The 25272-nt window shown below is 42.6% G+C and overlaps 1 protein-coding gene across 5 annotated transcripts in view; it reads left to right on the forward strand.

Annotated features, from left to right (window-relative positions):
* The window catches only part of CDK12 (cyclin dependent kinase 12), a 322745-nt gene that overhangs the window by 159391 nt on the left and 138082 nt on the right, over window positions 1-25272 (forward strand). For 4 of the 5 annotated variants that reach the window (XR_012231595.1, XR_012231597.1, XR_012231596.1 and 1 more), the window contains exon 14: window positions 21669-21740. Coding sequence is in view for 1 of the 5 variants with exons in the window: in XM_073572557.1 (XP_073428658.1) it covers window positions 21669-21688 (20 nt within the window). In the remaining 4 variants the exon portion in view is untranslated. Of the gene's footprint in view, window positions 1-21668; window positions 21954-25272 lie in introns of those variants that run through there. The other variant, XM_073572557.1, reaches the window with a different exon arrangement.

The raw sequence follows: 25272 nt of genomic DNA on the forward strand, positions 1-25272 counted from the left end.
TTTGGTCCGTTTTTACCATCGGTGTGTCATCAGTGTTTGGTCCGTTTTTACCATCGGTGTGTCATCAGTGTTTGGTCCGTTTTTACAATCGGTGTGTCATCGGTGTTTGGTCCGTTTCTACCATCAGTATTTGGTCCGTTTTTACCATCAGTGTGTCATCAGTGTTTGATCCCTTTTTACCATCATTGTTTGGTCCATTTTTACCATCAGTGCGTCATCAGTGTTTGGTCCGTTTTTACCATCAGTGCGTCATTAGTGTTTGGTCCGTTTTTACCATCAGTGCGTCATTAGTGTTTGGTCCGTTTTTACCATCAGTGTGTCATCAGTGTTTGGTCCGTTTTTACCATCTGTGTGTCATCAGTGTTTGGGCCGTTTTTACCATCGGTGTGTCATCAGTGTTTGGTCCGTTTTTACCATCGGTGTGTCATCAGTGTTTGGTCCGTTTTTACCATCGGTGTGTCATCAGTGTTTGGTCCGTTTTTACCATCGGTGTGTCATCAGTGTTTGGTCCGTTTCTACCATCAGTATTTGGTCCGTTTTTACCATCAGTGTGTCATCAGTGTTTGATCCCTTTTTACCATCATTGTTTGGTCCATTTTTACCATCAGTGCGTCATTAGTGTTTGGTCCGTTTTTACCATCAGTGCGTCATTAGTGTTTGGTCCGTTTTTACCATCAGTGTGTCATCAGTGTTTGGTCCGTTTTTACCATCTGTGTGTCATCAGTGTTTGGGCCGTTTTTACCATCGGTGTGTCATCAGTGTTTGGTCCGTTTTTACCATCGGTGTGTCATCAGTGTTTGGTCCGTTTTTACCATCGGTGTGTCATCAGTGTTTGGTCCGTTTTTACCATCGGTGTGTCATCGGTGTTTGGTCCGTTTCTACCATCAGTATTTGGTCCGTTTTTACCATCAGTGTGTCATCAGTGTTTGATCCCTTTTTACCATCATTGTTTGGTCCATTTTTACCATCAGTGCGTCATCAGTGTTTGGTCCGTTTTTACCATCAGTGTGTCATCAATGTTTGGTTCGTTTTTACCATCAGTGTTTAGAATCTGTGTGTCATCAGTGTTTGGTCCGTTTTTACCATCGGTGTGTCATCAGTGTTTGGTCCGTTTTTACCATCGGTGTGTCATCAGTGTTTGGTCCGTTTTTACAATCGGTGTGTCATCGGTGTTTGGTCCGTTTCTACCATCAGTATTTGGTCCGTTTTTACCATCAGTGTGTCATCAGTGTTTGATCCCTTTTTACCATCATTGTTTGGTCCATTTTTACCATCAGTGCGTCATTAGTGTTTGGTCCGTTTTTACCATCAGTGTGTCATCAGTGTTTGGTCCCTTTTTACCATCAGTGTGTCATCAGTGTTTGGTCCGTTTTTACCATCTGTGTGTCATCAGTGTTTGGGCCGTTTTTACCATCGGTGTGTCATCAGTGTTTGGTCCGTTTTTACCATCGGTGTGTCATCAGTGTTTGGTCCGTTTTTACCATCGGTGTGTCATCAGTGTTTGGTCCGTTTTTACCATCGGTGTGTCATCAGTGTTTGGTCCGTTTTTACCATCGGTGTGTCATCGGTGTTTGGTCCGTTTCTACCATCAGTATTTGGTCCGTTTTTACCATCAGTGTGTCATCAGTGTTTGATCCCTTTTTACCATCATTGTTTGGTCCATTTTTACCATCAGTGCGTCATCAGTGTTTGGTCTGTTTTTACCATCAGTGTGTCATCAATGTTTGGTTCGTTTTTACCATCAGTGTTTAGAATCTGTGTGTCATCAGTGTTTGGTCCGTTTTTACCATCGGTGTGTCATCAGTGTTTGGTCCGTTTTTACCATCTGTGTGTCATCAGTGTTTGGTCCGTTTTTACCATCGGTGTGTCATCAGTGTTTGGTCCGTTTTTACCATCGGTGTGTCATCGGTGTTTGGTCCGTTTTTACAATCGGTGTGTCATCGGTGTTTGGTCCGTTTCTACCATCAGTATTTGGTCGGTTTTTACCATCAGTGTGTCATCAGTGTTTGATCCCTTTTTACCATCATTGTTTGGTCCATTTTTACCATCAGTGCGTCATCAGTGTTTGGTCCGTTTTTACCATCAGTGTGTCATCACTATTTGGTCCGTTTTTACCATCGGTGTGTCATCAGTGTTTGGTCCGTTTTTACCATCGGTGTGTCATCAGTGTTTGGTCCGTTTTTACAATCGGTGTGTCATCGGTGTTTGGTCCGTTTCTACCATCAGTATTTGGTCCGTTTTTACCATCAGTGTGTCATCAATGTTTGATCCCTTTTTACCATCATTGTTTGGTCCATTTTTACCATCAGTGCGTCATTAGTGTTTGGTCCGTTTTTACCATCAGTGCGTCATTAGTGTTTGGTCCGTTTTTACCATCAGTGTGTCATCAGTGTTTGGTCCGTTTTTACCATCTGTGTGTCATCAGTGTTTGGGCCGTTTTTACCATCGGTGTGTCATCAGTGTTTGGTCCGTTTTTACCATCGGTGTGTCATCAGTGTTTGGTCCGTTTTTACCATCGGTGTGTCATCAGTGTTTGGTCCGTTTTTACCATCGGTGTGTCATCAGTGTTTGGTCCGTTTTTACCATCGGTGTGTCATCGGTGTTTGGTCCGTTTCTACCATCAGTATTTGGTCCGTTTTTACCATCAGTGTGTCATCAGTGTTTGATCCCTTTTTACCATCATTGTTTGGTCCATTTTTACTATCAGTGCGTCATCAGTGTTTGGTCTGTTTTTACCATCAGTGTGTCATCAATGTTTGGTTCGTTTTTACCATCAGTGTTTAGAATCTGTGTGTCATCAGTGTTTGGTCCGTTTTTACCATCGGTGTGTCATCAGTGTTTGGTCCGTTTTTACCATCGGTGTGTCATCAGTGTTTGGTCCGTTTTTACCATCGGTGTGTCATCAGTGTTTGGTCCGTTTTTACCATCGGTGTGTCATCGGTGTTTGGTCCGTTTTTACAATCGGTGTGTCATCGGTGTTTGGTCCGTTTCTACCATCAGTATTTGGTCGGTTTTTACCATCAGTGTGTCATCAGTGTTTGATCCCTTTTTACCATCATTGTTTGGTCCATTTTTACCATCAGTGCGTCATCAGTGTTTGGTCCGTTTTTACCATCAGTGTGTCATCACTATTTGGTCCGTTTTTACCATCGGTGTGTCATCAGTGTTTGGTCCGTTTTTACCATCGGTGTGTCATCAGTGTTTGGTCCGTTTTTACCATCGGTGTGTCATCGGTGTTTGGTCCGTTTCTACCATCAGTATTTGGTCCGTTTTTACCATCAGTGTGTCATCAGTGTTTGATCCCTTTTTACCATCATTGTTTGGTCCATTTTTACCATCAGTGCGTCATTAGTGTTTGGTCCGTTTTTACCATCAGTGCGTCATTAGTGTTTGGTCCGTTTTTACCATCAGTGTGTCATCAGTGTTTGGTCCGTTTTTACCATCGGTGTGTCATCAGTGTTTGGGCCGTTTTTACCATCGGTGTGTCATCAGTGTTTGGTCCGTTTTTACCATCGGTGTGTCATCAGTGTTTGGTCCGTTTTTACCATCGGTGTGTCATCAGTGTTTGGTCCGTTTTTACCATCGGTGTGTCATCGGTGTTTGGTCCGTTTCTACCATCAGTATTTGGTCCGTTTTTACCATCAGTGTGTCATCAGTGTTTGATCCCTTTTTACCATCATTGTTTGGTCCATTTTTACCATCAGTGCGTCATCAGTGTTTGGTCCGTTTTTACCATCAGTGTGTCATCAATGTTTGGTTCGTTTTTACCATCAGTGTTTAGAATCTGTGTGTCATCAGTGTTTGGTCCGTTTTTACCATCGGTGTGTCATCAGTGTTTGGTCCGTTTTTACCATCGGTGTGTCATCAGTGTTTGGTCCGTTTTTACCATCGGTGTGTCATCAGTGTTTGGTCCGTTTTTACCATCGGTGTGTCATCGGTGTTTGGTCCGTTTTTACAATCCGTGTGTCATCGGTGTTTGGTCCGTTTCTACCATCAGTATTTGGTCGGTTTTTACCATCAGTGTGTCATCAGTGTTTGATCCCTTTTTACCATCATTGTTTGGTCCATTTTTACCATCAGTGCGTCATCAGTGTTTGGTCCGTTTTTACAATCCGTGTGTCATCGGTGTTTGGTCCGTTTCTACCATCAGTATTTGGTCGGTTTTTACCATCAGTGTGTCATCAGTGTTTGATCCCTTTTTACCATCATTGTTTGGTCCATTTTTACCATCAGTGCGTCATCAGTGTTTGGTCCGTTTTTACCTTCAGTGTGTCATCAATTTTTGGTTCGTTTTTACCATCAGTGTTTAGAATCAGTGTGTCATCAGTATATGGTCCATTTTTCCCATCAGAGTGTCATCCGTGTGTATATTTTTCCCATCAGTGTTCACAGTTGCATAAATGAATAAATTGCAAAGCTTCTCCTATACTTTGCATTGTTAAATACGTATATCACATGGATGTCATCCGTCTGCTGTACGTGTTTTTCGAGGACTCCTAGACGTGTATTGGTCCTTTTCATCCATGCTGCCAGAAAAAAATATCAAGGACATGTGAATAGCACCATAACTATGATAGGCACGTGTTGTATCAGTGAAAAAGGAAGAAGCAAAAATCCACAAAAAAAACACATAAAAAAGATTTAATTATGTAGCTTTTAGACCTAAGTTTTTATAGACAAAAATCCACATAAAAAGCTTCAGAGAACTCTTTCAGGGATCCATTTTTTATGAGGTTTTCAGTTCTGACACAGTTTTTAAAGTTGTCAGTGTTAAGTTAGAAATGGATTTCAAGAGGAATCTGCATCAGAGAAGTCACACATCACTTCTTTTTTTTTCTGACGCAAGGTTCTCAAACCCTTGTTGGAAAAAGCTGCAAAAAACTTGTATAAACAGCAAGGTAGATCAGAAGATTTCCCATTCAAATCAATAGGAAGAGTAGACAAAGCTGTTTTTGATGTGTATTTTGAAGCAAGTCCTTTTCAAAATCCACATAACAATCAATGTGAACGAAGCCTTAGAATCATAGAATGGTAGAGTTGGAAGGGACCTCCTGGGCCATCTGGTCCAACCCCCTGCTCAAAGCAGGATTCTCTAAATCATCCCAGTCAGATGTCTGTCCAGCCTCTGAAGACTTCTATTGAAGGAGAACTCACCACTTCTTGTGGCAGCTTGTTCCACTCATTGATCACTCTAACTGTCAAAAAGTTTTTTCTAATATCTAATCTGTGTCTCCTCCCATTCAGTTTCATCCCACAGCCTTATAATTCGGTAGCCAGTGTGGAGGTACTTGTGCTAGATGGCTTCTGTTACATAGATTTGGCTATGACCATTCTTCTTCAGTATGTATAGTGCACTATTTTCTTCGTACAATGGAAAACTGTACAGGTCATTGTAAAAACAATATTCTGAATTATCCATAGCCATATCCATAGCACACTCTTATGAGTTATTTTGTGTGGGGTTTTTTTCTGTAGACTTTCTGGAAAAGATAATGCCTGAATAAGATGCATAATAATAGTGTATGAGTAGAAAAATTGCTATGTATAGAGCCTGATGTGCTAGGGAAGTAAGACACCAAAAATGGTAAAAATGGATAAGTGCAAAGTTAAAAAGCCATTCAAAAATATAGTGGGGTACTTCATAATCCCTATTGGCTGCTGGATTACACGTGGCTATAGTGGGGGTTTTTTTGGCATCAGGGAAACTATGGTGCTTTCCTGAAAAGAACTATGTGATGACATGTCTAATGAAGCCAGACTGATGCCATAGATTCCAGCTTCAGATCCCCCCACCAATCAGCTGGTATTGCTGAGTAGTGCTGTAGTCATTCATATTTTTCATTAGGCCTCATTCATAGAACTATACTGTAGAATGTTAGCGTTGGATGGGACCTCCTGGGTCATCATGTCCAACCCCCTGCTCAATGCAGGATTCACTAAATTACCCCAGACAGATGTCTGTCCAGCCTCTGTTTGAAGACTTCCATTGAAGGAGAACTCACCACCTCTCGTGGCAGCCTGTTCCACTCAAACATTCATTCTTTATATACGTCATTACTAACCACCTGCCTGTTCTGCCTGGTGCTGAACCCTTCCATTCTGAAGCTTTCAGTAATGCTGAGAGAGAGAAGCTGCTTCTTTTCCTCTCTACTCTGATAGTCTCCTTTTCCGATGTCATGCTGATAGCCAGTCGGCTCCCCAATGCCTAGCTGTGGGGAGCCATCTCTCAATCAGCATGATATCTGCAATGAAGCCCCAATGTCCAAGCAGACCGTGAGAGGAAGAGCTGCTCTGTCTACATTAGTTCAAATGAGGTAGCAAATCGCCGACAGGAGCGGTCCATGATAGAGATTGGCACTGAGCAGAAAAGGCAAATATAAGCAAAGTTCCTTTTATTACAATTTGTGAATGGTTTTAACACAGTTTTCCTAGTCACTTTTTTGCTAGCAAAGCCGGTCCTAGATAACTCCTTTAAGCAGAAAGTCAGTGTACAAGACTTTCATTCTTCTTTGCATTTTACATACTGGAAAGACAACTTCATGGATGGCAGTGAGCCATTAACAGAAGTGCTGCCTCACCTAGGTCACTCCCTAAACTGGTGTATTCAGGAGCATTGTCCTGCCCCATTGTAATTCAATGGTAGTATGAAACTCTAAATAGGTTGAAAAGTAAATCCAATTAGTGGAGTAAATGGGTGAGATCTTGTAAAGTAATGAGAGAGAATAACAAGAACAGGCTGGAATCAAAGAATTCCAGCCAGATACATTGGTGGCATTATTTTGGGGTAAATAGAAGATTATTTGGGTTAATCAGCTCTTTCTGGGAAGAAATTATTTGAAAAATAGCTCTTTTGCAATACTACTTTTTAATTTGTTTGCCATCTGATTTAAATATGTATAAAATATATGTGTAATCTACAATTTTTGATGCTGTTCACCACCTGATATATATAGATGGACAGATATGGGATCAATAGATAGATATGGGATAGATATTAGATACATAGATATCACACGTCTGGACCCCGAGCATGTCCTAAGCTATGTTGTGAGGCAAAATTTAACCCCGCGTGTTCCAATTCACCAAACAATTTTGCCCCTATCTACATAATGGGGGAAAAGGGTGTGTGTATCAAGCCCCGCCCCTCATTATGATGTCATAATGGTTGCCATGGCGACGCTGATGTTATCATTGGTTGCAAGCCCCGCCGCTCATTATGATGTCATAATGGTTGACTATGGGATGGAGGATGTGTGATGGGTATATGGGCACTGGACTATGAGATGGAGGATATGTTTGACGGGTATATGGGGTCGAGACTATGGGATGGAGGATGTGTGATGGGTATATGGGCACTGGACTATGGGATGGAGGATATGTATGACGGGTATATGGGCACGGGACTATGGGATGGAGGATGTGTGATGGGTATATGGGCACTGGATTATGGGATGGAGGATGTGTGATGGGTATATGGGCACGGGACTATGGAATCGTGGATATGTATGACGGGTATATGGGCACGGGACTATGGGATGGAGGATGTGTGATGGGTATATGGACACGGGACTATGGGATGGAGGATATGTATGACGGGTATATGGGCACGGGACTATGGGATGGAGGATGTGTGAGGGTATATGGGCACTGGACTATGGGATGGAGGATGTATGATGGGTATATGGGCATGGGACTATGGGATGGAGGATGTGTGATGGGTATATGGGCACTCGACTATGGGATGGAGGATATGTATGATGGGTATATGGGCACTGGACTATGGGATGGAGGATATGTATGACGGGTATATGGGCACTGGACTAAGGGATGGAGGATATGTATGACTGGTATATGGGCACTGGACTATGGGATGGAGGATATGTATGACGGGTATATGGGCACGGGACTATGGGATGGAGGATGTGTGATGGGTATATGGGCACTGGACTATGAGATGAAGGATGTGTGATGGGTATATGGGCACTCGACTATGGGATGGCGAATATGTATTATGGGCATGGGACTATGGGATGGAGGATGTGTGATGGGTATATGGGCATGGGACTATGGGATGGAGGATGTGTGATGGGTATATGGGTACGGGACTATGGGATGGAGGATATGTATGATGGGTATATGGGCACGGGACTATGGGATGGAGGATGTGTGATGGGTATATGGGCACTGGACTATGAGATGAAGGATGTGTGATGGGTATATGGGCACTCGACTATGGGATGGCGAATATGTATTATGGGCATGGGACTATGGGATGGAGGATGTGTGATGGGTATATGGGCATGGGACTATGGGATGGAGGATGTGTGATGGGTATATGGGTACGGGACTATGGGATGGAGGATATGTATGATGGGTATATGGGCACGGGACTATGGGATGGAGGATGTATGATGAGTATATGGGCACGGGACTATGGGATGGAGGATATGTATGATGGGTATATGGGCATGGGACTATTAGATGAAGTATGTGTGATGGGTATATGGGCATGGGACTATGGGATGGAGGATGTGTGATGGGTATATGGGCACGGGACTATGGGATGGAGGATATGTATGATGGGTATATGTGCACTGGACTATGGGATGGAGGATATGTATGATGGGTATATGGGCATGGGAGGATGTGTGATGGGTATATGGGCACTGGACTATGGGATGGAGGATGTGTGATGGGTATATGGGCACGGGACTATGGGATGGAGGATATGTATGACGGGTATATGGGCACGGGACTTTGGGATGGAGGATATGTGATGGGTATATGGGCACTGGACTATGGGATGGAGGATATGTATGATGGGTATATGGGCACGGGACTATGGGATGGAGGATATGTATGATGGGTATATGGGCATGGGACTATGAGATGAAGGATGTGTGATGGGTTTATGGGCACTCGACTATGGGATGGCGAATATGTATGATGGGTATATGGGCATGGGACTATGAGATGAAGGATGTGTGATGGGTTTATGGGCACTCGACTATGGGATGGCGAATATGTATGATGGGTATATGGGCATGGGACTATGGGATGGAGGATGTATGATGGGTATATGGGCATGGGACTATAGGATGGAGGATGTGTGATGGGTATATGGGCACTCGACTATGGGATGGAGGATATGTATGATGGGTATATGGGTACGGGACTATGGGATCGTGGATATGTATGATGGGTATATGGGCACGGGACTATGGGATGGAGGATAATTATAATTTGTTATAACTAACCACAGTTAGTTACTATGCCCGGGCAGCGCCGGGCTCTTCAGCTAGTAGATAGATGATATATAGATATGGGATAGATAGATAGATAGATATGGGATAGATAGATAGATAGATAGATATGGGATAGATATGAGATAGATAGATATGGGATAGATATGGGATATGGGATAGATAGATATTGATTTATATATTGTGAGTGCATCTTACCATGATTTTGCTGGACAGCGCAATTCCATCTCAGATGTATGCAGTGAGTTTTTTTACGGTTTCGCATTGTAAAAATACTGTGTAAAATATGAGGGCATGATTATGGAGGCATGAGATGTACTTTTTATTGGTACTATTTTGGGGTACAAAAAAGGCAATTTTTCCATAGATTTTTATGGTGTTTTAAGTGCTGGTTAAATATTGCAATAACTTTATAGTTATGAATGCAGCCATACCACTTCTGTTTTCTTTTTCTAAACCATAGAGCAGAAAAGGGGTGTTTTTTCGCATTTTTTTCTTAGCCTTTTTTTCATAAATATAATATATATAATTACATTTTATTATACTTTCAAAAACAGTGAAACTCTTTGAGGAAGCTTCTAACAATCTGAGACTAATTGTGCTAGTTTTTGAGGCATAGACCCAGGACATAAAATTCTTGTTATGACCACAAGGAGGCACCACAGTCCAATATTTTGCACTTTTAATTGTGTAAAATTTACAAAGAGGAGCGCTTAGCTTTCAAATTGTTAAAGTTGAAATTGGACACAGTGTTTTAGGGGATGAATTTCTCATCACTGAACAGACAATATTTTGGAGACCTTTGCGAGACTTTTTTTTTGGGGGGGTCTCTCATTACATATTTTTATAAAATATCTACAGGTAGTTTTGTTGTGGGGTAACCCACTGAATATTTATTTTACTCATTTATATAGCACCATTCACTCCACAGCGCTTTGCTGACATTGTTGGCACTGCCCCCGATGGGGCTCACAATCTAGATTCCCTATCAGTATGTCTTTGGAATGTGGGAGGAAACCCACACAAACACGGGGAGAACTTACAAACTCCTTGCAGATGTTGTCCTTGGTGGGATTTGAACCTAGGACCCCAAGGCTGCAGTGCTAACCACTGAGCCAGCGTGCACTTGAATGATCAGAATTATAGCCAGAGGCCGTCCGAAATTTAGTTTCTCTCTATTGTCCTGCTAATCTGCAGACTATGACCTGCTACCTGTAGAGGTGACAACTGGTTGTCCTCCAGTAACCTCTGACTGCTAGGTCTTCATGTATGAAGTGCATTAGTGGTGCACACAGAGGTTCAGTATTTGGGGGTAATCATACGGTTTATACTAGCTATTTCAATCATGAAGGCGATTGGAACAGGTATGGATGAGCCCTAAGACGCGTGCAGACAGATGCATGATCTGACCATGGTCTTCATGTCTATAAGCATCACCCTGTGTGAAGAAACGATTCGTTTCTCAGATGCTTAAAAATACATTATCTATTCCAGATTGCATAGACCAGAACATAAACGCTGTCATTGGGATATTTCTGGGTATTTTTAATTTTTTACATAGATAAATCAGATCTTTGATGCAGAGCCAGCACTAAATATGAACCTGTCGAAAGAGTTTGCGCAGCTCTATTACTCTCAAGGATATTGGTGAATGAGGTTTTCACAACTGTGTTAATATGCATCGGAAATTTTCCATAGACTTTTGGTACTGTCACGGAAATAAGCAACTTACAAACTATTTCCCGTGAGTTCTACATAGGAAAAAAAAATAAGGATGAGCCTTCTTGAATGGCAAGATCCATAGCAATGCAAGCGGCCATTCTGCGTCACATCCATGACTCCTAGAAGAAAGTCCACACTCAGTGGAAAAATGTGTCTCAAATCTGTGTGAAGACTCAGCTGGAGATTTACAGCAGATTTCAGCTCCTCTATACTGAAAAGTTAAAATGTGCCACAGAAATTGCCCAACAGTGGTTTCTAAAATCTTCCCAAAAAATCAGTTTCAAAGGCAAAAAAAGATTTTGAAGCAGGGAGATGAGATTTCGTAATATTTTATCCAAATACTTGGTACTGTAATCCACCGCAGATTTTACATACGTAAATCTGCACATGAAAATCCACAGCATTTCTGTCCTATGTGGATCAGCCCTAATGCTAGGTTCACCTATGGAGGTATTCGTTGTGTATTTTACACACGGAAAATCTTTTTCATTTTACAGCACCAGCAAAGTAGACGAGTGTTACCATAATCTCATCTAGATGCTGCGTTTTTTTGTGTCTAGAATATTTTAAATCCTCTGCTTGTCAATTACTGATGTGGATTTCACCCATTCATCTCACCAGGGACCATAAGGGTGTGTGCACACGCTGCGGAATGATCTGTGGATTTTTCCGCACGGATTTAGCAAAATCCGCAGGTTAAAAGACCTGCGGTTTTTCGGTGGATTGCTCTGCGGTTTCACATCTCTACAATGGAGCAGGTGGCAAACCGCAGCGGAATCCGCACAAAGAATTGACATGTCAATTCTTTCTGCGGATTTGAAACCGCAGCAAATCCACGTGGAAAATTCTGCACAGTGTGCACTGCGGATTTCATTTTCCATAGGCTAAAAGGGTGTAGGGGTCGGTGGGGGGTGGTCCCTCTTCTTACCGCGCAGAGATAAAACAGAGACACGATGGAGGCAGATTCTGGGTGCAACAAGGTCCAAGTTTATTTCACTCGCCGTCCGTCTGACGGCCTCTGCAGTACACCGCACTTTCTTTACCTCACGGCCCTCCGTTTCCAGGGCCGCTTCTTACACACCGCACGTTACACTGGGGGACGTGTATGCACACACCGTCCCCTCCTCACTCTTCAACACTCCTGACAGGTCCGTCACTGTGGCCGCCTTAGGCCCGTAAACCAACAGCGCTTCCACTGATCAGTCGTCGTGTCAAATATGGTGTCTCACACCCAGTGCCTCGTCCCTTCTGCGGTTCTTCCTGTCAGGACCACCCCCCTGATGTTCTCTCTCCTCAGTCCCCCTGGTTTAGATTCTCCTCACAGCCTGTCGCAGTCCTCCTGTCACTGGAGCTCCCCCTGGGGACTGGAACCCTCCCTCAGTATTTATAGCACTCCCGGTCCCCTGTCACTGTAACCCCGCCCCCATGACCAACGGTTTCTAAAGCCCTAAGCTGTTGTCAAGTCCTTTGCTCACACTCCTCCCTGCCATCTAATGGTCAACCCAGGTACTGCACGTCCACTACACTTTCCTAGCTGTTTCCCCACTGTAATAACTGACACCTACCTACACTGTGCAAACCTTTCCTTCTTCACTCTGACTAGTCCGTCCGTCAGGTCACCTTCCCTACACTGGTACTGTATAATGCAGCAGAAACTGCTGCGGACCTGCAGGGCCAAAACCGCTGCGGATCCGCAGCAGAATCCGCAGCGTGTGCACACACCCTAAATCTTCAGCTTAAACTGCTGGTCTGCCATTGTTTTGTGGGCAGTCCTGCAAAAAAATGCAAATAAAAACACATGAATAAGAGCAGAAAATATGCACAAATATTTGATGCAGTACCAATGCAGATTTCAGTATAGAAATCCATTTGAAAAACTAACACCTAGCATAAACCTGGCCTAAAAGGGTTTTTTTTTGGGTGCAGACAGACCCTGAATCTAATTAGCAGCACTAAAATACATCTTTCCTGTTCCTTTCCATAGGTGCCATTCTCAGCCTCTCCTTTTCAATATCTGTCCCTTGTATCTTCTCTATTCCGTCTCGGCGGCTGTTTCCCATAGCAATTATTGCCAGATGCCTTGTTAAGAGGTTATAATAAATTACAGGGTGGGCTATTGTCAAGGCAAAATTAGCCACCGTTCACAGGAGGTTTTTCTCAGCTTTTCATTTCTATAATTAATAATGCTTTATTTTGCAATTTTTACATTATTGTACACTTATGAAATTACATCATACCTCTTGACTGCCCCCTTTCTGATACTGTTGTAATTGCAGTTTCTGCAACTCCCCAATAACAGAATTGCTGTATAAACCAAGCAAAATGACTCCGACCATCAGCAACACATGAAATTATACAAGGACTAGTGATCTATAGAGAACTGTATTGTTAGAAGATCCGTCAGTGGGATGCAGTTTTTGCCGTCAAAATGATTAGTCATTACCTATCTGTAAGGATTACTGTTTAACTCCGCTTATAATATATCTTTATAGCTGTCAAGAGTTAATTTTTTCTGTTTGTTAGCTCCAAATTCCCTAAATAGAGATCAAAGTAAAAGATAAAATACAGCCTGGCTGTAGCTGCCACTAGGGGGAGCTTACTGGATCTATATATACAGTGTATATACATTTATTTATTTTCCTCATGTATATAGCACCATTAATTCCACAGCACGTTTCAGGCATTATTGGCACTGTCTCCATTGGGGCTCACAATAAAGATTCCCTTTCAGTTTGTTTTTGGGAGGAAACACGAGAACTCGGAGGAAAGCCATGCAAATATGGGAAGAACATACAAACTCCTTGCAGATGTTGTCCTTGGTGGAATTTGAACCCAGGACTCCAGCGCTGCAAGGCTGTCCACTGAGTCACTGTGTATATATCAGTGTATACATATACACTGCTCAAAAAAATAAAAGGAACACTTAAACCACAAAATGTAACTCCAAGTCAATCACACTTCTATGAAATCCAGTTATGAAGCAACACCATTTGTGAATCAGTTTCTACTGCTGTTGTGCAAATGGAACAAACAACAGGTAGAAATGATGGGCAATTAGAAAACACAACCCCTATAAAGGTGTGGTCCTGCAGGTGGTGACCACAGACCATTTCTCTGTTCTCATCTTTTTTGGCTGTTGGTTTGGTCACTTTTGCATTTTGTCATTGCTCTCACCCCTAGATGTATGGTACAGTAGCATGAGACTGTGGCTACAGCCCACAGAAGTTGCTCAGGTAGTGCAGCTCACCCAGGATAGCACATAAATGCAAGCTGTCGCAAGAAGGATTGCTGTGTCTGTCAGCGTAGTGTCCAGAGTATGGAGTAGATACCAGGAGACATGGAGGGGGCAGTTGGTAGGGCAATAGTCCAGCAGCAGAACAGCTACCTCCTCCGTTGTGCAAGAAAGAACAAGAAGAGTAGTGCCAGGGCCCTGCAAAATGACCTGCAGCAGGCCACTAACATCCACGTGTCTGCTCAAACTGTCATAAACAGACTCCATGAAGGTGGTATGAGGACCCGACATCCACAAGTGGATGTTGTTCTTACAGCCCAACAACGTGCAGGTCCATTGGCATTTGCCATAGAACACCAAGATTGGCAGGTTTGACATTGGTGCCCTGTGCGCTTCACAGATGAGAGCTGGTTCACACTGAGAACAATTAGAGAAAGAGATTCATGCACAAAAAAAGCGCACACCCATGAGTAAAAATATGTATAGACCATGATACGTAAGAAAGTGTATAAACAATTTTTATTAGTAGACAAAACAAACCACAATAAAATCAATTAAAAAGACAAAACACATCACATAGGTCCCATAAAGCAGCAATATAGCACACCACAATATAATATAATATGGGTGAAACAAGAATCTCCAAGACAAAGTGGTATATATATGAATCCTGAATACTTGCAGAAATAGTGCCAATCTGGGCGTCCCCAGAAGGAAAAAAAGAGAGACAGAGCCCTGTATGAGATCAGAGTATTTGCATGAGATACCTGTAAAGATGGTGCCCCTATGAAAAGGGAGTACCCCCTAAAATGAAAATAACCTGCATAGAAGAAAGCACCAAGGTAAGGCTTAGGACTGAAATAGCCAGCAAGTCACCAACCAGGAGAGCACATGTCAGGGTGTCGGGGATAGCAAGGCAAATGGGACTGTGGTCCCGGGACCAAAGGTGATGTGGGGAGCCACATGCGTATTGCTGCTGACCACAGCTTCCCATGAATTGTTTATACACTTTCTTACGTATCACGGTCTATACATATTTTTACACATGGGTGTGCACTTTTTTATGCATCGATCTTTTTCTCTAATTTTTCTGTTTATTTCCACGCATTATGCAGCACCCATGTTTATTTAATCTCTGATATTATATGCCCTTCAGCTGTGCCCCCTACCTTTTGTCCTTTTACTGGTTCACACTGAGCATATGTGACAGAGTCTGGAGATGCCGTGGAGAATGTTCCACTGCCTGCAACATCCTCCAGCATGACTGGCTTGGCAGTGGGTCAGTAATTGTGTGGAAGGCATTTCTTTGGAGGCTGCAGAGCCCTCCATGTGCTAGTCAGTGGTACCTTGACTGCCATTAGGTACCTGGAGGAGATCCTCAGACCCATTGTGAGACCATAAGCAGGTGCAGTGGGCAGCCCTACATTCCTTCTGATGCGTGACAATGCTATGCCTCATGTGGCTGAAGTATGTCTGCAGTTCCTGCATGATGCAGGCATTGATGGTATGGACTGACCTGCCTGTTCCCCAGACCAGAATCCAGTCAAGCGCATCTGGGACATCATGTCTCGTTCCATCCACCAACGCCACGTTGCACCACGGACTGTCCAGGAGTTGACTGATGCTTTAATCCAGGTCTGGGAGGAAATCCCTCAGGAGAACATCCGCCGCTTCATCAGGACCATGCCCAAGCATTGTAGGGATGTCATACAGGCACGTGGAGGCCACACGCACTACTGAGCATCATTTTGTTCTCCTGAGGCATTTACACTGAAGTTGGATCATCCTAGAATTTGATTATACACTTTGATTTTGAGAATCATTCCAAATCCAAACCTCCATGAGATATTAATTTTAATTTACATTGATAATTTTTATGTTTTATTGTTCTCAACGAATTCCACTGTGTAATGAATAAAGATTTGCAACTAGAATATTTTATTCAGTGATATCTAGGATGTGATATTTCAGTGTTCCCTTTATTTTTTGAGCAGTGTATATTACTTTCCATTCTTTTATTGTCACATTCCAAGGGTCATAACTTTTTTCTGCCAAAGTAGTCTTTTGATTATAGGCTGGAAGGACAAAAGAGCGCAATATAGGGCAAGTCTTGTTGCCTTCTGATGAAGAGGTCAGTTGTACTTTAACCCCTTAGGGACATGCGCCATACTAGTACTGATCTGCAGGAGGTGCGTTCGTACCCAGATCAGTACTAGTACGGCGGCACGATCATGCAGCCTCACGCTGAGCGCCGTGGCGATCACGTGCGGGTGTCAGCTGTATGTGACAGCTGACACCACACAGCAACACCCACGATCGGTGCTTGCACCAATCATGGACATTTAACCCCTCTAATGCCACTCAGTAGTGACAGCGGCATAGAGAAGCATCGCACAGGGAGGGGGCTCCCTGTGCGCTTCCATCAGCACATCGCAATCTCATCGCAATGTCTTGATGGTCTCCATGGAGACCCCTGGCACCAGGATGGCCACGGAGTCTGTCCGGGTCCTGCAGGGAAGGTGGCTTGTGAGCGCCTGCTGAGAGCAGGCGCCGTCATGACTCCTTGCCTGCCTGTCAGATCCTGATCTAATATTCTGCAGTGCAGATTATCAGATCAGCGATCTGATGTAATATAGTAATGTATAAAGCGATCAAAAAATGTCATGTGACTGAAAATGGTACCAATAGAAACGTCAGCTCGTCACGCAAAGGATAAGCCCTCACAAGACTGTGCGCTTCCATCAGCACATCGCAATCTCATCGCAATGTCTTGATGGTCTCCATGGAGACCCCTGGCACCAGGATGGCCACGGAGTCTGTCCGGGTCCTGCAGGGAAGGTGGCTTCGGTCGAAATATAAAAAAATTGTAGCTTTTAAAATATGATGATGCAAAAACTAGTTTTCGCGATAAAAAAGTCTTTTACTGTGTGACAGCAGTCAAACATAAAAACCTGGTATCTGGTATCGCTGTAATCGCACCAACCCAAAGAATAAAGTCGCCTAATCACTTATACCACATGAGGAATGGCATAAAAAATACATAAAACCAATTCTTCACATGCTGTTGATTTTCTCATTCTGCCTCCCAAAGATCGCAGTAAGAATCGGCGCACATTTATTCTGCTCTAAGAGCTTACATTGGGGTTTCCTTGTAAATCTCTGAAATAGGTGATTCAAACAGAACCTCTAGCTGAAGATTCCCTATAATGAGGCAGATGGAGGCATTGTGGATTCCGTCTGACCTGCAATTCGGCGGTATCCGTCTTTTTAGGATTGCATGAAAGTGCCGTTGGCCACAGTTTTGTGCACGTCTGAAAAGGACACCAAGGAACAGAGGCCAGATGGAGTCCAGAGTAAATATGCTGCCTGACTATAGTGAATGGATCTATCCAAGGTTTTATCTGAACCACATCACTCAAAGATTTAGATGAAAACCCCAAAGTAGTCAGCGTAGAGCGCCGGATAAATGTGATCCCAAACGTTACGTAAAAAATATTCCCATTAAAAGCTTCCACTCAATCCACAAAAAAATTTCCAACTAAGGTCTGTCTTCTATTAACAAATATAGGGGGCTTCCACGTTACTGGTAGCACAAATGCTCTGGAAAAGCGAAATGGCTCCTCATCTGCCAAAAGAAATTCAGCAAATCCTCCGCTCCCAAATCCAAATACCCCACTCCCTTATGAGCCCCAGTGTGCCTAAACAACATATAGTGCCCACATGTTTGGCATTTCTCTAGTGATGAGAGCCCACCTAATTTACAGGTGCATGGAAGCATGAGCTGGGCACAATGTACTGGTGACTGCAACTTACTGGTCCCTATGGCATACTGGTCACTACAACATACTGGTCACTACAACGTCAGTTTGCAATTTTCACTCAGCAACATCCACTGCTGCCTGTTTCTGGAAAACACCCATGGAGTAAAAATCATCACTAGATCTGTAGATAAATTCCCAAAGGGTTATAATTTCCAAAATGGGGTCACTTGAGGGGGGATTCTGCTTTACTAGCACTTAGGGGCTCTGTATATGGAATCCACAAACTAGTCTAGGAAAATCTGCACTCCAGGAGGCAAATAGCGCTCTGTCCCTCCTGATTCACTCCGTATGGCAAAGTAGTACTGTTCAGCCACGTATGGGGTATTTCTACATTCAGAAGAAATTATGGGACAAACTGGTGACATTTTTACCCATTTCGCAGTGTGAAAATGTAAAACTTGGGGCTAACACACAATCTTGGTGGTATAAATGTAAATTATTTTTTCATCACTGCCCAGTGGTATAAAAGTTTGCGACACTCCTGAGGTGTCAATAAAATCACTGGACCCTTAGATGAATTCATTGAGAGGTTTAATTGGTAAAATGGGGTCACTTATGGGGGTTCTGCTGTTCTGGCACCTCAGAGGCTCTGTCAATGTAACGTGGCACCCTCAAACAAGTGCAGGAAAATCAGCACTGTAATATGGCGCTACTTCCCTTCTGAGCTTTGAACTGTGCCTCAAAAGTAGTTTTTGACAAAATATGGGGGATCGGTGAACTCAGGAGAAATTGGACAACAAACTCTGGGGTCCACTTGCTCCTTTTGCGCTTGTGAAAATACAAAATTTGTAGCTATAAAAGATTTTTGTGGGAAAAATTTGATATTTTTTTTTAAATATTTTCATGGCTTAACGTTATAAACTTCTGTGAAGCACCTGGGGGTTCAAGGTGCTCAATACACATCTAGATAAGGTCCCAAAGGGGTCTAGTTTCCAAAATTGTGTCACTTGTGGGGGGTTTCCACTGTTTAGGCACATCATGGGCTCTTCAAATGCGACATGGCATCCGCTAATTATTCCATCAAATTTTGCATTGAAAAGTCAAATGGTGCTCCTTCCCTTCCAAACCCTGCCGTGTGCCAAAACAGTAGTAGTCCCCCACATTTGGGGTATCAGCGTGCTCAGGAGAAATTGCACAACAAATTGTATGAAACAATTTTTCCTGTTACCCTTATGAAAATGCAAAATATGGAGCGAAAAAAGATTTATTTGGGAAAGATGTTTTTTTTTTGTTTTGTTTTTATTTCCACAGCTCTACGCTATAAGCTTATGTGAAGCACCTGTGGGGTCAAGGTGCTCAATACACATCTAGACAAGTTCCATAAGGGGTCTTGTTTCCAAAATAGTGTCACTTGTGGGGGTTTCCACTGTTTAGGCACATCAGGGGCTCTGCAAACGCGACATGACGTCCGCTAATTATTCCATCAAATTTTGCATTCCAAAAGTCAAATGGCGCTCCTTTATTTCCAAGCCCTGCCATGCGCCCAAACAGTTGTTTTCCTCCACATATTGGGTATCGATGTACTTGGGAGAAATTGCACAACAAATTGATTGGTGCAATTTCTTCTTTTACCCTTATGTAAACCCAAAATTTGGAGCTTAAAACTTTTATTTGGGAAAAATGGGTTTTATTTTATATCCATGGCTCTACCCTATAAACTTATGTGAAGCACCTGTGGGTTCAAGGTGCTCAATACACATCTAGATAAGTTCCATAAGGGGTCTAGTTTCCAAAGTGGTGTCACTTGTTTCCACTGTTTAGGTACATTAGGGGCTCTCCAAACACGACATGGCAACCTCTAATTATTCCAGCACAGTTTACATTCAAAAAGTCAAATGGCACTTCTTCCCTTTTGAGCCCTGCTGTGTGCCCAAACAGTAGATTTCCCCCAAATATGGGGTATCGGCATGCTCAGGAGACATTGCGCAACAAAATGTATAGTCCATTTTTTCCTGTTACCCTTGGAGAAGTAAAAAATATTAAGTCTAAAGGAAAATTAATGTGAAAGAAAATTAAATGTTTATTTTTTCCTTCCACATTCCCAAAAATTCTTGTGAAGTACCTGAAGGGTTAATAAACTTCTTTAATGTGGTTTTGAGCACCTTGAGGGGTGCAGTTTTTAGAATGGTGTCACTTTTGGGTATTTTCTTTCATATAGACCCCTCAAAGTGACTTCAAATGTGATGTGGTCCCTAAAAAAATGGTTTTGTAAAATTTGTTGAAAAAATGAAAATTTGCTGGAGAACTTTTAACCCTTATAACTTCCTAACAAAAAAAAAAATGTGGTTCCAAAATTGTGCTGATGTAAAGTAGACATGTGGGTCATGTTATTTATTAACTATTTTGTGCGATATGACGCTCTGATTTAAGGGCATAAAAATGAAACGTTTGAAAATTGTGAAATTTTAGCCAAATTTCCATTTTTTTCACAAATAAACGCAAGTCATATCGAAGAAATTTTACCGCTATTATAAAGTACAATATGTCACGAAAAACACAATCTCAGAATCAGCACAGTTTTTGGGTACATTTGACCTTATTCATTACTTTTGGTGATCAACAAAAAACAGCTATTCTAAGCTTGCTTTTTAGCTTTTTTTATGGCTTTATAGTTTTCAAAACACTTCATTAAACTTTTTACAGTATTTATCGGCGCAACAAGGGATCTTGACAACACTACTGTCTGATATAACACACTGCCCTTATGTAATATAGATTATTCTGCTTGGGAGTATAAGGCCACATGCACACATTCAGTATTTGGTGAGGTTTTTTTTACCTCAGTATCTGTAAGCCAAAACCAGGAGTGGGCGATAAATCCAGAAGTGATGATGTGTTTCTATTATACTTTTCCTCTGACTGTTCCACTCCTGGTTTTGGCTTACAAATACTGAGGTAAAATACTGACCAAATACTGAATGTGTGAACGTGGCCTTATACTGAGAGACTGCCTATTAGGTTCAGCATGTAGGCTCACGTCAGTGTCAGACTAGTTAGGCCCCAACTGCCATGGCAACCTATCAACATGCAAGAGGTCCCTGGCTGCAACTGTGTTGACATCCAGGACCCCAAGTCTCTGTTGACTGAAACATATGGTTTCCATGACCCATATTGGAGCTTCTCCGACCCCAGTCATTAGGTCGGGATCTTAGCTCTCAATTCCATCAGCATGAACATTTGCACAGACTAAAGTGCCTTACAAAGGCAGTGCTAAAGTGACTGCCATAAAAATGCAAATTGATGGTCCCTAAAAGTATATACTAACATACTGTACACTTTGTGCAATAACATGGCTCTTGATGGCAACTAATACACAATTTTCATTGTTAAACTTGTTAGTCAATTTTTAGAATTAGGAGTCTGATTTTTTTTTTTTTTCTTGGAACCGTGGAGCAGTGAATAGGTCCCCCTAGTGGGGGCTGCAGGCGGCCAGAATGTTATAAATAGCCTGTGTATATGGGGACGTTTAGCTCCTCATCAGAAAATAAACTATAACAAAATTATTTATTTATTTGGATAAAAAAAAGGGTGGATGGGCACGTAAATCAAACAGATATTAGATTCATCTTTCTTTTATCTCTACTAGACTGCCTGCTAAATCTGTCTCCTTTCTCTCCCTTTCAAAAATAGCCAGCGCCATTAGCAAGTAGCTGCCAAGGATGGAAAATAAATTCAAGAACATATGGCTGACATGGCACATAGGTGGGTTTGATGCAACATTCAACTGTTAATTTGTGCTGACAAGTCCACTTTAAATAGGTCAGAAAATTCCCCGTGAAATGAATGGTTGGCTGCTCTGTCTACCAGATGAAACAGGTGTAATTATAGTTTTATGTTCTTTAATTTGTTTTATTAATTAGCCATTCTGATCCTGTAGATGGAGGATAATAAATGTGAGCATTCATGGAACACGCATTTTGGTGTTAAGGGTATATTCACATTGGGTATCGGATACACAGCCGTTTTTCTTGTTGAAATTTACACATGGAAAATCCCCATCGTATTACAGCGGAAGCATTGCAGATGACATTTTACCACATCTCATCCATCCATTGACCCTCGGTGTTAGATTTTTAACCCACAACAAGTCAATTTATGCTGCATATTTTCACTTCCCCAAAGAATAGAATTAACTACAGACTTTTCACAGTGGAAAAGCCACAAAGACTGTGTGAACTGTGAATCCCATCTATCAATTATGGTCTGTGTACAGAAAGGCCATACAGTTGTGTCCAAAAGTATTGACACCCCTGCAATTCTGTCAGATAATACTCAGTTTCTTCCTGAAAATGATTGCAAACACAAATTCTTTGGTATAATTATCTTCATTTAATTTGTCTTAAATGAAAAAACACAAAAAGAATATTCCTAAAGCCAAATTGGATATAATTCCACACCAAACATAAAAAAGAGGGTGGACAAAAGTATTGGCACTGTTCGAAAAATCATGTGATGCTTCTCTAATTTGTGTAATTAACAGCACCTGTAACTTACCTGTGGCACCTAACAGGTGTTGGCAATAACTAAATCACACTTGCAGCCAGTTGACATGGATTAAAGTTGACTCAACCTCTGTCCTGTGTCCTTGTGTGTACCACATTGAGCATGGAGAAAAGAAAGAAGACCAAAGAACTGTCTGAGGACTTGAGAAACCAAATTGTGAGGAAGGATGAGCAGTCTCAAGGCTACAAGTCCATCTCCAAAGACCTGAATGTTCCTGTGTCTACCGTGCGCAGTGTCATCAAGAAGTTTAAAGCCCATGGCACTGTGGCTAACCTCCCTAGATGTGGACGGAAAAGAAAAATTGACAAGAGATTTCAACGCAAGATTGTGCGGATGTTGGATAAAGAACCTCGACTAACATCCAAGCAAGTTCAAGCTGCCCTGCAGTCCGAGGGTACAACAGTGTCAACCCGTACTATCCGTCGGCGTCTGAATGAAAAGGGACTGCATGGTAGGAGACCCAGGAAGACCCCACTTCTTACCCCGAGACATAAACAAGCCAGGCTGGAGTTTGCCAAAACTTACCTGAAAAAGCCTAAAATGTTTTGGAAGAATGTTCTCTGGTCTGATGAGACAAAAGTAGAGCTTTTTGGGCAAAGGCATCAACATAGAGTTTACAGGAGAAAAAAAGAGGCATTCAATGAAAAGAATACAGTCCCTACAGTCAAACATGGCGGAGGTTCCCTGATGTTTTGGGGTCGCTTTGCTGCCTCTGGCACTGAACTGCTTGACCGAGTGCATGGCATTATGAAGTCAGAAGACTACCAACAAATTTTGCAGCATAATGTAGGGCCCAGTGTGAGAAAGCTGGGTCTCCCTCAGAGGTCATGGGTCTTCCAGCAGGACAATGACCCAAAACACACTTCAAAAAGCACTAGAAAATGGTTTGAGAGAAAGCACTGGAGACTTCTAAGGTGGACAGCAATGAGTCCAGACCTGAATCCCATAGAACACCTGTGGAGAGATGTAAAAATGGCAGTTTGGAGAAGGCACCCTTCAAATATCAGGGACCTGGAGCAGTTTGCCAAAGAAGAATGGTCTAAAATTCCAGCAGAGCATTGTAAGAAACTCATTGATGGTTACCGGAAGTGGTTGGTCGCAGTTATTTTGGCTAAAGGTTGTGCAACCAAGTATTAGGCTGAGGGTGCCAATACTTTTGTCTGGCCCATTTTTGGAGTTTTGTGTGAAATGATCAATGTTTTGCTTTTTGCTTCATTCTCTTTCGTGTTTTTTCATTTAAGACAAATTAAATGAAGATAATAATACCAAAGAATTTGTGTTTGCAATCATTTTCAGGAAGAAACTGAGTATTATCTGACAGAATTGCCGGGGTGTCAATACTTTTGGCCACAACTGTAGGTCTCCTGATCTATGAGACTTTTTAGTCTTGGATAGGTCTCCACGTACCGTGATGGGTTCAGATCATGATTCAAGGATCTGGGAAACTGGCCTAAATGTTCACACTTCACTTAAAGGGGATGTGCCAAGATTAGAAGTTCCCCCGTATCCATAGGATAGGGATTACTTCTCGATCACTGGAAGTGCAACCACTAAGAACCTTACCATCTAAATGTAGCGAAGGTCTTGGATGCACACCTCCGATCCATTCCCTATCGATGGGAGTGCATTTTACTATCATCTAATATATAAAGCTCAAAGTGTGTATGTATGTATGTGTGTGTGTGTGTGTGTGTCCGGGATAGGCATCCGCACCGTCGCAGCTACAGCCATAAAATTTGGCATTGTCACACGTCTGGACCCCGAGAGCATCCTAAGCTATGTTGTGAGGCGAAATTTTAACCCCGCGCGTTCCAATTCACCAAACAATTTTGCCCCTATCTATATACTGGGGAAAAAGTGTGTGTGCGTCAAGCCCCGCCCCTCATTATGATGTCATAATGCCCCTATCTACATAATGGGGAAACAGTGTGTGCGTATCAAGCCCCGCCCCTCATTATGATGTCACAATGGTTGCCATGGCGACGCTGATGTCATCATAGGTTGCAAGCTCATTATGGTGTCATAATGGTTGACTATGAGATGGAGGATGTGTGATGGGTTTATGGGCACTGGACTATGGGATGGAGGATATGTATGATGGGCATATGGGCACGGGACTATGGGATGGAGGATGTGTGATGGGTATATGAGCACGGGACTATGGGATGGAGGATGTGTGATGGGTATATGGGCACTCGACTATAGGATGGCGAATATGTATGATGGGTATATGGGCACGGGCCTATGGGATCGTGGATATGTATGATGGGTATATGGGCACGGGACTATGGGATGGAGGATAATTATAATTTGTTATAACTAACCACAGTTAGTCACTATGCCCGGGCAGCGCCGGACTCTTCAGCTAGCTTTTTATATAGTAAACTTTTTTTAAGTACCGAATTCTGATCTAAAGCATTGCTCTAATATTGTTTTCAGGAGCACACCGCTCCTCTGTCTCCTAGCTTTATGCTTGTCAAGGGCGGTGCACGCCTGAAAATTGACAGTTCAGATTAGAGACATTGCTGCATTCCTGTTACAAGCTCCTCTGCAGGATTGGAGGAGTACATGGGGACTGGAGATGGTCGGATCCATACAATCTGTCACGCTCTGGTCAGAAGAGCCGATGGCCAGTCCATGTGTGGCGCCCCCAGGAGTATGGTCGCCACAGTGGCATTACCGTCCTCCTAGGGAGTGTGATGTCATGCTTGGAAGCAATAAAGTGTCTCTC

The sequence above is a fragment of the Dendrobates tinctorius genome, unplaced genomic scaffold, assembly GCF_039654945.1.
Source record: "Dendrobates tinctorius isolate UK_male_01 unplaced genomic scaffold, ASM3965494v1 ptg000032l, whole genome shotgun sequence".
NCBI lineage: Eukaryota > Metazoa > Chordata > Amphibia > Anura > Dendrobatidae > Dendrobates > Dendrobates tinctorius.